We start from the raw sequence: 13,171 nt of genomic DNA on the forward strand, positions 1-13,171 counted from the left end.
CTACCTTATTAGCTAAGTATTAGCATAGAACATGCTAAGTTATCTCACTATTCATGCTAGGACCTGCCAATCCCCTGTCTAGAATAAATGTGAAGAAGAAAAAAAGGTAGTGAAATGAATCTGTGAATCGTAAATGCTAAGCAGCGCTAGTTTACCATTTTCCTTTGCTAGGTTAAGCCTATTTAACTGTATGCTTGGTTAAGCTAATGGTTCATTTCATAGCATTTCATGAAAGTAATAGATCCGCCTGCTTCTTGTAATTATTTCACATTAAAAAAGGGCCAAAACTAGCACTATATTTGCTTTTCCCACCCTACGTATGAGCAATAATATCGATCTCTCAGGCTATCTACATTAAAAAAATATGTCTGGAGTTAATGATCCAATTCAGTCTCAACTGAAGACTATAGTATTTTGTGGTGTGTGCTAGCTATATATATATACATATATATATATATATATATATATATATATATATATATATATATATATATATATATATATATAAAAAGGTTATTTTTCCCCATGATCAGGGCTGATTATATCCTGTCAATCAAAAGAGGGTGGGAAAACACATCGATTTGCTGTGTGTAAAGATGATGTCTCTTGTGTGGAATGACGACAAAACTGCAGTTTGTAATCTCTGTAATCCCTGCACTACTAAAATTTTACGGGAAACAGGAAACAGGAGTCCCCCACCCCAGCTCTGCTCGCACTGAATTAAAGGGCCGGTACACCGTATTTAAATGAGTGACCAAAAAAAAAAAAAGGTATATATTGCACAGAAAAATATTTGTAGAGTAGTTTATTTCATATGCAGTTAATGTTAATATGAGTTAATATCATCATCATCAAAAAAAAGAGTTTATATTAGGCCTATATATTCCCAGTTTGATGTCAATGATGAAGTAGAAAGGCTTTTGTTTGCGGTGAGTGAATGTGAGACTAACAGGAGGTTTTTTTTGTTTGTTTGTTTGTTTTTAAATTCAGTCAACTAATTCTTTTAATATGAATTAATAACATTCAATAAGTTAAGAAATCTTACTTTAATCTTCAGAATTGAGATCATGTGTTCATGTTAATTAGAGTAATGTGTTTTCTGTTTATGAGACCAGTTACTGTGGAACAACTCGTTGAAATGGAGAGAATAAAGTTTTTATTTGCATTCCTTTCAGAATTGTGGAATTAATTATTATTCATTTAAAAGAAGGCAGAAGTATCGGTATCGGCCGATATCACTCTGAATAATCGGTTATCGATATCGGCTGAGAAATTTAGTATCGGTGCATCTCTGATATATTAAAATATAAAATATATTCATTTTAAAAGTAGTTTTCATTTTTATGGTATTATTTTACTTTGTGTATTATGCTTTCATTCAGTATCAATATTAAAAACTATCGGTTGATTAATCGGTTATCGACAGGTACTGCCCAACTTGGTTATAGTATCTGTTAAAATCCACTCGCGGTCGACCTCTAGTGTGTATCGCTCTGCTTCTCCGTGTTCACCACATAAAATTCCACTTTCTAGTTCGAAATGGTTACTCCAGCAGAGTTAGAGACATCATTAGCGGACATGGCAAACGATAGTTTTCAGGAATATAACTTGTAACTACGACTTGCAGTATGAAAGCTCGTCAGATGATGGTGACGATGATGAAAAGGAAGCCAGTTTCACCGGAAGCACCTTTAACAGGAATATACAAATCAATGTGAGCTAGTTAGCCAGCTAATAGACGTGCTATAAAGCGAGGGTGGTTTCTTCTGGAGCTATTTCCGCTAGCGGAGCAAAGAACAAACAGAACGTTTGTCCACGCTGTGTCCGAAATGTAAGTTACTCAATGCTACTTTCTTGTTTATTGAACTGTTGTGCAAAAGCAATATTGCACTCACAATCGCACCGAATCGCAGTCGTGTGTGTGGATATTCAGTATAACCACACTCTAGCTCGGTTAGTGCGCACCTTCCCATTCTTCTGGGAAGGATTTCCACTAGGTTTTGGAGTGTGAAGGTGGGGATTTGTGTTCATTCATCCATCCACAAGAGCATTAGTGAGGTCAGGCACCGACGTCGGTCGAGGAGGTCTGGGGTGCTGTCGGTGTTCCATTTCATCCCAAAGGTGTTCAGTGGGGTTGAGGTCAAGGGATCTGCACAGGACACTCAAGTTCTTCCGCTCCAAACATGGCAAACCATGTCTTCATGGAGCTCGCTTTGTGCACAGGGGCATCGTCATGATGAAACAGGTTTTAGTCCCTCAGTTCCGGTGAAGAGAAAATATAATGCTACAGCATATAAAGTCAACCTATATAACTGTGTGCTTCCATCTTTGTGGGAAGAACCACAAATAGGTGTGATTTTCAGGTGTCCACAAACTTTTGGCGATATCGTGTACACATTAAAAAGCAATAGTATCATAGAAATGCATGGCGTGACCTTGAAAAAAAAAAATATCCCCTAACCGCCTTTTGGTTCTCCCAATATTCAAAACAGGCCTTGGTTTCATAGGCAGAAGACTGATCTTTATCTTTACCTCTTTCCACACAGTGGTGTTGTGTTTCCTGTACTTCAAACGATACTGTTCCACATTACTGTCTTCCCACTCAGACGTAACATTCAAATGACCAGAACTTCTGCTGAAAGTCACATTGATAGGTGGACCACATTGTACTGAAACACAACGAGCGTTACCATTAGCAATAAAACGAATAATCTCAAAAACATATTTGTTTAGCTTTTTTTTTTTAATGCATTATTATACAACTATTCTTTAACCGTTTCTATTTCATATCATTGACAAATATTAAGGTGAAAATGTATTTAAAATGGAAGATATTGACAAAAACGAACGTACTTATTTGTAATGGATGGCTGCTGAAGTTTGCGACGGCGCATCTTTTCCGATCGTCGCTCAGCGCCATGGCAAACGCTGTCATGTTTCTCTCCGTTATTAGAATAAAGGGTTGATCCATTCGATAACACATCCTCCTGCAAGAGAAAGCGTTTGTTTTCATCCCATTACATCCTTTTATATAGTCATAGATGACGTAAGGTCATTTACAAACATTTATACCACAGTACTGCTGAATGGTCAATGCTGATTGGTCAGAAGGTGTCGAGTGGTTTTCTATAACAGTAATTGATTCTCAAGAAAGCAACACGATACATACGTGATCTGAAGGGCGGTACTAAATAAACAAATAAGCTCTTTAAACAGAAGAATAACAATTTACACCGATCATCCTGTTCAGAAGTTTACACCCCCCTGGATCTTAATGTATCGTGTTATGTTTGTATCGTAATGTACGATACAAACATACGTAACCTTTTGTAATAGTTGTGTTGTGTGGAAATGAATAACCACTTTCAAGGGCATTCGACAGCAATTTTAAAAATGCAAATGTAAACATAACAACTTACTGCTTTATGTAGAGAAAATATTTATCGTATTGTCCAGGATTCCATACGCAGTAGTACTTTATAATGCTTTCTGTAGACCGTTGTCCGAAGCAGCTCAAACCGTGCGCTCCTAAAAAGAGCCGCAACTATAAACACCTTACGTTTATAATTGCTTTATGGAAATGCTGAAGGTTTCTTATCAATGCAGTTACATGATATTACCTTCAGGGACGTCACACTGTTTTTCACATGAGGTTATGTTTCTGCATGTGCAGAACACTGAAAAATAACAATAGAGAATACAAGACATGTATATACACACACACAGTTTACATGTATCAAAAGATCAAGCAGTGTAATGTAATCCGCATCGGCTGATCAGCCTGCACGCGTTGCCCGTTAATAAAAGCGCATAAGGCATCTCGTACTGCCTTCAAACAGCCTCAGGAAAAGGAAATGCCTCACAGAAAGCGCTGACATTGGATTTCCCAAAGAGCCAACGATTAGGTGGAAATCCTAAGTCTATTTATTATCTATTTATTTAACTTCATTGTATTAGCCAGCATTTTATTCAATAGAAGTGTTTACACAGGGGCACGTTTGCCTCGAACCTCCAGGGTTGGGGGGTCGATTCCCGCCTCCGCCATGTATGTGGAGTTTGCATGTTCTCTCCGTGCTTCGAGGGTTTCTTCTGGGTACTCCAGTTTCCTCCCCCAGTCCAAAGACACACATTGTAGGCTGACTGGCATCTCTAAATTGTGTGCAGTGTGTGAATGGGTGTGTGATTGTGCCCTGTGATGGATGGGCACCCTGTCCAGGGTGTCCCCCGGGATGCCCCGAGTCCCCTGGGATCGGCTCCAGGCTCCCCGCGACTCTCTGTAGGATAAGCGATACAGAAAATGGATGGATGCGTAAGACATACTGCAGACTCCACATAGATCAGGGCGGAACGAATGTTCTGCATGTCACATCGCAGAGGCTGTCAGTAACGTTATCCTAAAAGGTTGCAATTTTGCGTTTGATTTGGTGGTTAAGGCTCTGGGTTACTGATCGGAAGGTCGGGGGTTCAAGCCCCAGCACTTCCAAGCTGCCACTGTTAAACCCTTGAGCAAGGCCCTTAATCCTCTCTGCTAGAGGGGGCGCTGTATCATGGCTGACCCTGCGCTCTGACCCCAACTTCCTAACAAGCTGGGGTATGTGAAGAAAAGAATTTCACTGTGCTGTAATGTATATGTGATCAATAAAGACTCATTATCATTTGCATTTGCCATTTTCATATCCAATCTAGTAGAAAAAACTGAAATCTAACTGAATGAGTTTATCGTTACTGGGTTTGCACATGCACTCTGAATGCTCGACTAATAAATTAATAAACGACAAAAAAAACCCTATTCAATTATTATATAGGAATGTTGTCCAAAATGTTCTGTTTCGTTGGAAAATTTGTGTACTACACTGAACGTTTTACCACCTACAGAGGATGTTAAAAGTCTACACACCCCTGTTAGAATTGCAGCTTTTTGTGAAGTGTCAAATGAAACCAAGATAAATCGTGTCACAATCTTTTTCTTCCCCACAGGGCGGGCGCACGGTGGCTTAGTGGTTAGCACGTTCGCCTCACGCCTCCAGGGTCAGGGGCTGGAATCCCGCCGTGGCCCTGTGTGTACAGAGTTTGCATGTCCTCCGCGTGCTGCAGGGGTTTCCTCTGGGTACTCCGGTTTCCTCCCCCAGTCCAAAGACATGCATGGTAGGCTGATTGGCGTGTCTAAAGTGTCCGTAGTGTATGAACGGGTGTGTGAGTGTGTATGTGATTGTGCCCTGCGATGGACTGGCACCCTGTCCAGGGTGTACCCCGCCTTGTGCCCCATGCTCCCTGGGGTTGGCTCCAGGTTCCCCCGCGACCCTGAAGAAGGAGTAAGCGGTAGAAGATGGATGGATGGATGGATGGTTTTACAAGGAAAAAAAGAGAAAAAGATTACAATAACCTGGATGCACACCCCTTCACTAACACGTTGTTAAAGCACCTTTCGCTTATAATACAGCACTCGGTCGTTTTTGGGTGAGCGTCTTCTACATATTTGACTCCTTTCCAACAGCGACTAGAAGATCCATCTTTTCACACCGAGGACAACCGAGGGGCTCGTACACGACTATTACAAAAGATTCAAACATTCACTGATGCTCAAGAAGGCAACACGATACATTAAGAGCCAGGGGGGTGTAAACTTTTGAACAGGATGATTGGTGTAAATTGTTATTATTTTGTTTAAAGGTTTTAATTTTTTCATTTAGTACCGCCCTTCAGAAGCTACATAAGATATTTACATGTTTCCCAGAAGACAAAATAATAACAATTTACACTAATCATCCTGTTCAAAAGTTTACACGCCCTGACTCTTAATGTATCGTGTTGCCTTCTTGAGCATCAGTGAATGTTTGCACCTTTTGTAATAGTCGTGTACGAGTCCCTCAGTCGTCTTCGGTGTGAAAAGATGGATCTGAACATCATATAGTCTGTTGGAAAGGAGTCACATATGCAGAAGATGCTGGAAGAGTAAAGAATGTGCAGGACTTGGAGGATTTTTCTGAAGAACAGTGGGCAGTTTAACTGCTCAGGACAAACAAGGGACTCGTGAACAACTCTCACAGAACATAAACACAGTCGCTGATCATCCAGGTAACGACACACGGGATTAAGAATCGAGCGTGTGTGAACTTTTGAACTGGATCATTTGGGTAAATTCAGTTATTATTGTGTCTTGTTGTCTATATGTAAACATCTGTTATGTGAAATAGTTTATTCAGGGCAGTACGTCCACAAACAACCGACGTGATGCTGGCAAACATAGTCCCCTATGTAATGAGACTTTTGGGACACCCTGTTGTATATTAAAACATACAATGGCATACTGGAAAAAAGGACCTCAATTACCTGTAAATATATCCCAGTACTTTAGTGTAATTATATGTACTTTTATAATTATATAGTAAACTTTACAGTAAATGTCTTCCAGTCTGACCAGGGTAAAGTGGCCATTTAAACTGAATGAATTATGACACATTGATTTCTAAATATAATCACACATCAGTATCAAAATAAGCCTTTGGGATTTTTCATCAATAAAGTCACAAAATGTTCAAAAGACAATTTTATACTTTCTATGATCGCTCACAAACACACCCACTCACCCACCCACACACACAGAGCACCCACACGATTTTCTAAAATGTCCCAGTTTCACTCATTTGAAAGCAGTTTTACTACTGTATGTAAAGCCAAGTGGAAAGTGAGTGTGAAACTACCCCCTCCTCTTCCTGTTCTACGTGAGGGTTTCAGTACACCACATCTACATCTCTCTTTACTAAAGAGTACATCTTCTCTCTACTGCTCCTGTTCAGGGTCGCCAGGCTGGATCACCTGTCCGCATGTTCAATTCTGGCACAAGTTTAATGCCGGATGCCCTTCTGACACAACCCTCCCCACTTTCCAGGATGGTACTGGCACTGAGAGTTCACTGGCTCGTGCAACCTTCCAGTGGTCGGGGTCGGTTCCCTGACCAGAAAACGAACCCGGGCCGTGGCAGTGAGAACACCACACGCTAGCCACTAGTCCACCAGGGAAGCTTTGTACATTGTAGTTACCAAGTCTGTGCTTAATTTTTTCCCTTTGTTTGCCCTGAATATAATTTCTTTGCTTAAAGGTTTCTCTTCAATGTTTTTCTCTCAGGAATATCTTAACGTGGATTCGCACTTGTGGTTCATTTAGGTATCATCTTTGCCACAAATGTTTCATGGAGAAATATAATGAGACAAATTTCCTGAGATTAAAAACAGAGAGAAATTCCATATTTGACATTAGAGAGAGTTGATGGTCTTGAAGAGCTGCAGTCAATGTTGTCAATTTAGAGATCGCTATAGGGCTCTAGATTTTAGAGCCCTATAGCGACTTTAATTCAAAAAAGAGCCAAGAGACAAATCTAGCATTTTGAGCACATGTTGGTGACTGTCTTGAAAGCGATACGACTCTCCAGTTCACATCGTATCTGCAGATATACGAATTGAGAGAGCAGGTTCACTCGACTCGCCATCAGTGCAATACCTGACTGAACTGTGCTTGCAAACAATCACCGATCACTATTATTCCAAACATTCAATCACTGATCACTATTATTCCCAATGTCCAATCACCAATCACCATTATTCCCGAAGTCCAATCACTGATTACCATTATTCCCAATGTCCAATCACTGACCACCATTATTCCCAACATCCAATCATCAATATTCCCAACGTCCAACACTCATCACCATTATTCCCAATGTCCAATCACCATTATTCCCAATGTCCAATCACCAATCACCATTATTCCCAACGTCCAATCACCAATCACCATTATTCCCAATGTCCAATCACCAATCACCATTATTCCCAAAGTCCAATCACCATTATTCCCAACGTCCAACACTCATTACCATTATTCCCACCATCCAATCACTGATCACCATTATTCCCAATGTCCAATCACCGACCTCATTATTCCCACCGCCCAATCACTGATCACCTTTATTCCCACTGTCCAATCACAGATCACCATTATTCCCAATGTCCAATCACCAATCAGCATTATTCCCTATGTTGAATCACTGATCACCATTATTCCCAATTTCCAATTACTGATCAACCTTATTCTCAACGACCAATCACCAATTTCCATTATTCCCACCATCCAATCTCCGAACCCATTATCCCCAACAACCAATCACTGATCACCATTATTCCCAAAATTCTCCGTTTTAAACTCTCTCTTAAAGAGTAATTAAAGTAATTAACGCGACTAACTGTTTCCTTACTACTCACCTTTCACGACAGCTCACTGTCAGTACATCTTTTCATCTGTGTTCTTGACAGAAAGCATAGTATTTTGACAGAAAGCATAGTATTTTGTAGTAAAATGTTTTACTGTGTTTTACTGTGCACCACTGTGCACAGTAAAATCAAGTAAATACAATATTTAAAGTAAATTAAACTGCACTGAAACCTCTTCACCAAATACAGTTTTAAAAGCTTGATAAAAACGTCTTCTTAACATATTAGTATCAAGTTGTGGCAACCTTAAAGGTAAGGGTTAAGGCAGTGGTCACCAACCCTGTTCCTGGAGATCTACCTTCCTGAAGACCATAATTGTGCCCACCAGACCATCTAATCTAATTTTGCATCACCTGACCACCTAGAAGTTCTTGGTCAACTAACCCAGGTGTGTTAGACTTCAATTGGAGATGAAACCTGCATGAAGGTAGATCTCAAGGAAGAGGCTTGGTGACCACTGTGTTAAAGACATCAGACGTAGCCTTTTATTTGCATTTTTATTTCTCATTTTAATCTGTTAAGATATGTTTGCGAAAACTGATCAGGTTTAATTCCATACTCAGTACGCGTAAAAAACACCCACACTGGCAACCCTGTGTCCCACTGACCTGCTGAAGCAGTAGAAATGGTCCGTGTTGACCAGATGAATCCCATAAGCAAGCCTGAAGATAGAAGAAATAAATAACAATCAATGAAACACATAAGATACAGCCTACTGTATATAAGAATAAAAGTAATGTGACGTTTAAATGTATAACCATCTAGGAATTATTCCTCTGGATGAAATGAATAAAAAAAAAAAAAAAAGAACAAACGCACCAAAGTAAAGGACGCTTTGCATCTCGGAAGGGAAATCCCAGTTAAATAAACTCCTTCAAACTGGGCTTAAGGAAGGGAGCTAGGTTGATTTTATTGTTTTTTCTTCAAAATCATCCAATTTTGTCTAGCTTCTAGCTCATGACTAACAGCTCTCCGGCTCACGGCTCGCACCAGTGCACATTTTTTTGCCTACTGCTCCTGTTGTGCGTGCGAGATAATCCACACATGCGCAGTAATCCAGGTTTGGTCTCACACGCAGCGCTGTCCTAACTGTGTGCACTGAAACCAATGAGCTCTGGAAGGAGTGTGAGCGTTTCTAAAGCATACTGGTATTACCGACAAGCGGGGTTAGCGGAAGTTTCACTTCCTCAAACATGTTCGTCAGAGTGATTACAGAGTCTTTATTTATTTTTAGATTTGATCTTGGGGGAGTTAAATCATACTACATAGTAGTATACACACATCATACGTGCTCAAAGCCATGAAGGGTTCTCTATAGAACCCTATAATCAGAAGTGTTTCCATCCGAGTGGGTTCCGAGTAGAACCTTATGAGAAGCTAAGAATGCTTAACTACTGTATCCAAAGAACACGTCATTCATTCATTGATTCATTGATTGATTCGTCTTCAGCAAACGCTTTAATCCCGGGAATACTAGGTGTGAACGCGAACACCCTGGATGGGATGCCAGTTTACTACACACAAGTTCAGGATCAAACCCGGGACCCTGGAGACAGCAATAGCAATGTTACTTTCTGAGTTACCCACCGTGCCACCCCACATCACAGTCCACTACACTCCTCAACTCAGGTTCCTGTCTGTGTTCTATATGAGGGTTTCTTCTAGGTTCTTTGGTTTCCTCCAACCTCGTTACAAAAACACGCCAGGAGGTGAACAGGCTCCTCTAAATTGTTGCTACATGTGTGCACGGTGCCCTTAACAGGTTTATACATCAAACAATGAAACACTTGGTAAAGTCATATCAGTCCAGACTGTCTGACAAGACGTCATAGACTTGCTTTCCAGGAAACGATTTTACATTCGAATATTTGAATAATGCGTGAACACTTATTTACTGTTGGTTTGTCAAAATGTTCAGCATCCAGTACCACTAGATTGTACGGAATATGTGCAGAATTATTGCTGAATTGGTTTATTTGTGACTTTGTATAGCTTTTGACCCAATTCCCTTTCAGTTGGCCTCTCTTACTCACGCTCCGTTGCCTTCTTCTTCTTCTTCTTCTTCTTCCTCTCTCTCACACACACACACACGCATACATAGACAGACACACATTTACACACATACACACACAGGAAGGACCATTTTCACACTTCGTAACCCTATAAGATCCTAATATAGAAAAAGTACCAACACCCACATTTTGAAGAACTAATGCCCAATATGCTAGTGTACAGTAATACATCAATACTCTATAGTCATATTCAAATGGGTCAGACTTATGTGTTTCAAAGGATTAATGCATATATATATATATATATATATATATATATATATATATATCAAAGGAAAAGAAACAGGAATCATTTTTAACTAACACCTTTGTGCATGTACAGCACTAATAAAGAGCAGCGAATGAGTCAGGCTCCATTGTAGAAAAACCGAAAAAGGGAAACTTTAACTGTAAATGATTCTCTGTAAAATTCCCCCGCCCCACTTATCAATGCACTGATCAGTGGCTGATGTGTTTTTTTGACACCTGTCATGTTAGAACTGTGTGAAGATCCAAAGTATGATAAGAGTACGTGGGCTGTGTGTTCAACACACCTTTTGATGTGTGGATGAATGTTTTCTTTAGAGCAAAAGGCACTGAGTCAGTAGATTTCAGAACACACACACACACACACACATACATTATATATATATATATATATATATGTATATATGTATATATATATATATATGTATATATATATATATGTATATATATATGTATATATATATATGTATATATATATAATAGTAGGTATATATATATATTTAATAGCTAACTTGAAAGACTGACTATATATATAAATATATATATATATATATATATATATATATATATATATATATATATATATATATATATATATATATATATATGGTCAGTCTTTCAAACTAGCTTTCATAAAGCCTTGATCTACTTTTAAATTCTTAACTCTAATGGCTCAGAATCAGATGATGGTTCTTCTATAACAGCAACCCCCTGCAAGTAGTTCGCCTGCAAGTTTCGCATTAATGCGCTTGTCCTAAACCTTTATCGTTTCTATAGTAACAGCTCATTCACAATGACTTGTATGGCAGATGTTTGACATACAGATAAAAAAATAAATAAAAAAGTGCTGCTATTTCAATGGAAACCTAGAACTACAATCATCGATATGGTGCGTTTTTCGTATAAGGAGACTTTATTTGGCATTTTTGGAAAGAGTCTTCAGTGTCAACACTTCAACATATGAAAGTTCTCATGATGGAGGACTTTGCACTTTGTGGTTTCTGGGGTAGCAAGCCCACATCTTCTGTCGACTTTATGACTTTAAGTGTGCGGATGGCTGTTTATAGATGTTACAGTGTAAGTGATAACAGGAACTCACTCGTTTGGCAGATGTTCCACGACATTAAATGTGACCATACATAGTTAAAAAAGGTATGATGTGCAATAAAAATTGTAAACAAAAAACAAACAACAATTGTAATCAGTGGTGAATTGCTGTGGTACACGACGTATAGAAGACTTCAGCACATCATGCCCTTATTTGGAAAATAATTCACTTCAGATTTGAAATACTAACTCCACTGGCCTTGTCATTGATTCATTTCCTACTTGCCTACAGTATGCACTACTCTTTAATTGCTTAGATTAATCGAGGTCCCAGCACACATGGTCTATCTAAGATTTTGAAGAAAGTTCTTGCCAAACATCTCTTTTTTTTTCCTATTTAAAGTAGAAATAACAAATCATAATCCTCAAGTGCTTGACGTATGTACTAACTAGCTGTCTTTGCTAACAACGTTTTAGTTTGATAGTATTCTGACCTATTTGTACCAGCATGACGACATGGTTTTTTTTTTTCAGACTACAAAGTACATTTGTATGTTGCTCTGGTAAAAGGTGTTTACAAAATTTAAGACAGCATTAAATTCCTAAAAATTTTTGGGTACTAAATATGTTTACGGTACTATTTAAAGTTGCTGATTTGATCCTTTAACTTAAAGGCATCCCTAAGTATTAACCGCGAGAGTCAGTAGCAGCTGAGCTAGATGTTTTTACTGCAAAAATTCATATTTCGATCATATTTCCATCCATCCACTTTCTGTAGTGCTTTCCTACACAGAGTTGCGTGGACCCTGGAGCTTATCCCAGGGGTCTCGGGGCACAAGGCGGGGGACACCCTGGATGGGGTGCCAACCCATCACAGGGCCCAATCACACACACATTTGCACACTACTTACAATTTAGAGATGTCGATCAGCCTATAACGCATGTCTTCGGACTGGGGGAGGAAACTGGAGTACGCAGAGGAAACCCCCGAGGCACAGGAAGAACATGTACGCTCTATGCACACAGGTCAGAGGTGGGAATCGAAACTCAAACCTTGGAGGTGTGAGACAAGCGTGTTAACCACTAAGCCACTGTGCCTCCCTATTTGTATAATATTTCATATAATAAAATGATATTAATAATAGAGTGAATCTGTGTGAATTATAATTAGATATTGTATACAGTACAGAAGACAGAATTTCAGACCCAAGTTTCTCCAATGTTTTATAGTTCTTTTTCACACTACTGAAACTGTATTTTTGTATACTGCTGTATGGTTTAGTATCTGCATTATTGTAGTCCCGTGTACATTACACCCAGTTTGGTTGTGTATGTTCCACCGTGTTCATGGAAGCCCAAAACTTACATACTGTGTATGCATATAGGATAACAATTCTCTAACATACTGAAAATAGTTCCATTTTTTTTTTTTTTTTGAATTGGTTGACAAAATAGCTTGACATTTTAAGTGGAAGGATGTCTGACAGTTTTGAAATTGAACATCGTGCTATAGCACCACCAAGAGGCAAATGTGGCAAATGT

General features: G+C 39.2%; 1 protein-coding gene across 2 annotated transcripts in view; it reads right to left on the minus strand.

The window, feature by feature from the left end:
- LOC128603410 (leukemia inhibitory factor receptor) overlaps positions 1-9,431 on the minus strand; it is a 17,176-nt gene extending 7,745 nt beyond the window's left edge. The window contains exons 1-6 of one of the 2 annotated variants that reach the window (XM_053617804.1): positions 9,084-9,431; positions 8,873-8,926; positions 3,621-3,677; positions 3,420-3,528; positions 2,854-2,987; positions 2,533-2,669 (exon numbers count right to left, since the gene is read on the minus strand). In XM_053617804.1, the coding sequence (XP_053473779.1) occupies positions 2,533-2,669; positions 2,854-2,987; positions 3,420-3,528; positions 3,621-3,677; positions 8,873-8,926; positions 9,084-9,105 (513 nt within the window). In that variant the 5' untranslated portion in view covers positions 9,106-9,431. Of the gene's footprint in view, positions 1-2,532; positions 2,670-2,853; positions 2,988-3,419; positions 3,529-3,620; positions 3,678-8,872 lie in introns of both variants that reach the window. The other variant, XM_053617803.1, reaches the window with a different exon arrangement.
- Positions 9,432-13,171: the final 3,740 nt, after the last annotated feature.

Source organism: Ictalurus furcatus, chromosome 28, assembly GCF_023375685.1.
Source record: "Ictalurus furcatus strain D&B chromosome 28, Billie_1.0, whole genome shotgun sequence".
In the NCBI taxonomy this organism is placed as follows: Eukaryota; Metazoa; Chordata; class Actinopteri; order Siluriformes; family Ictaluridae; genus Ictalurus; species Ictalurus furcatus.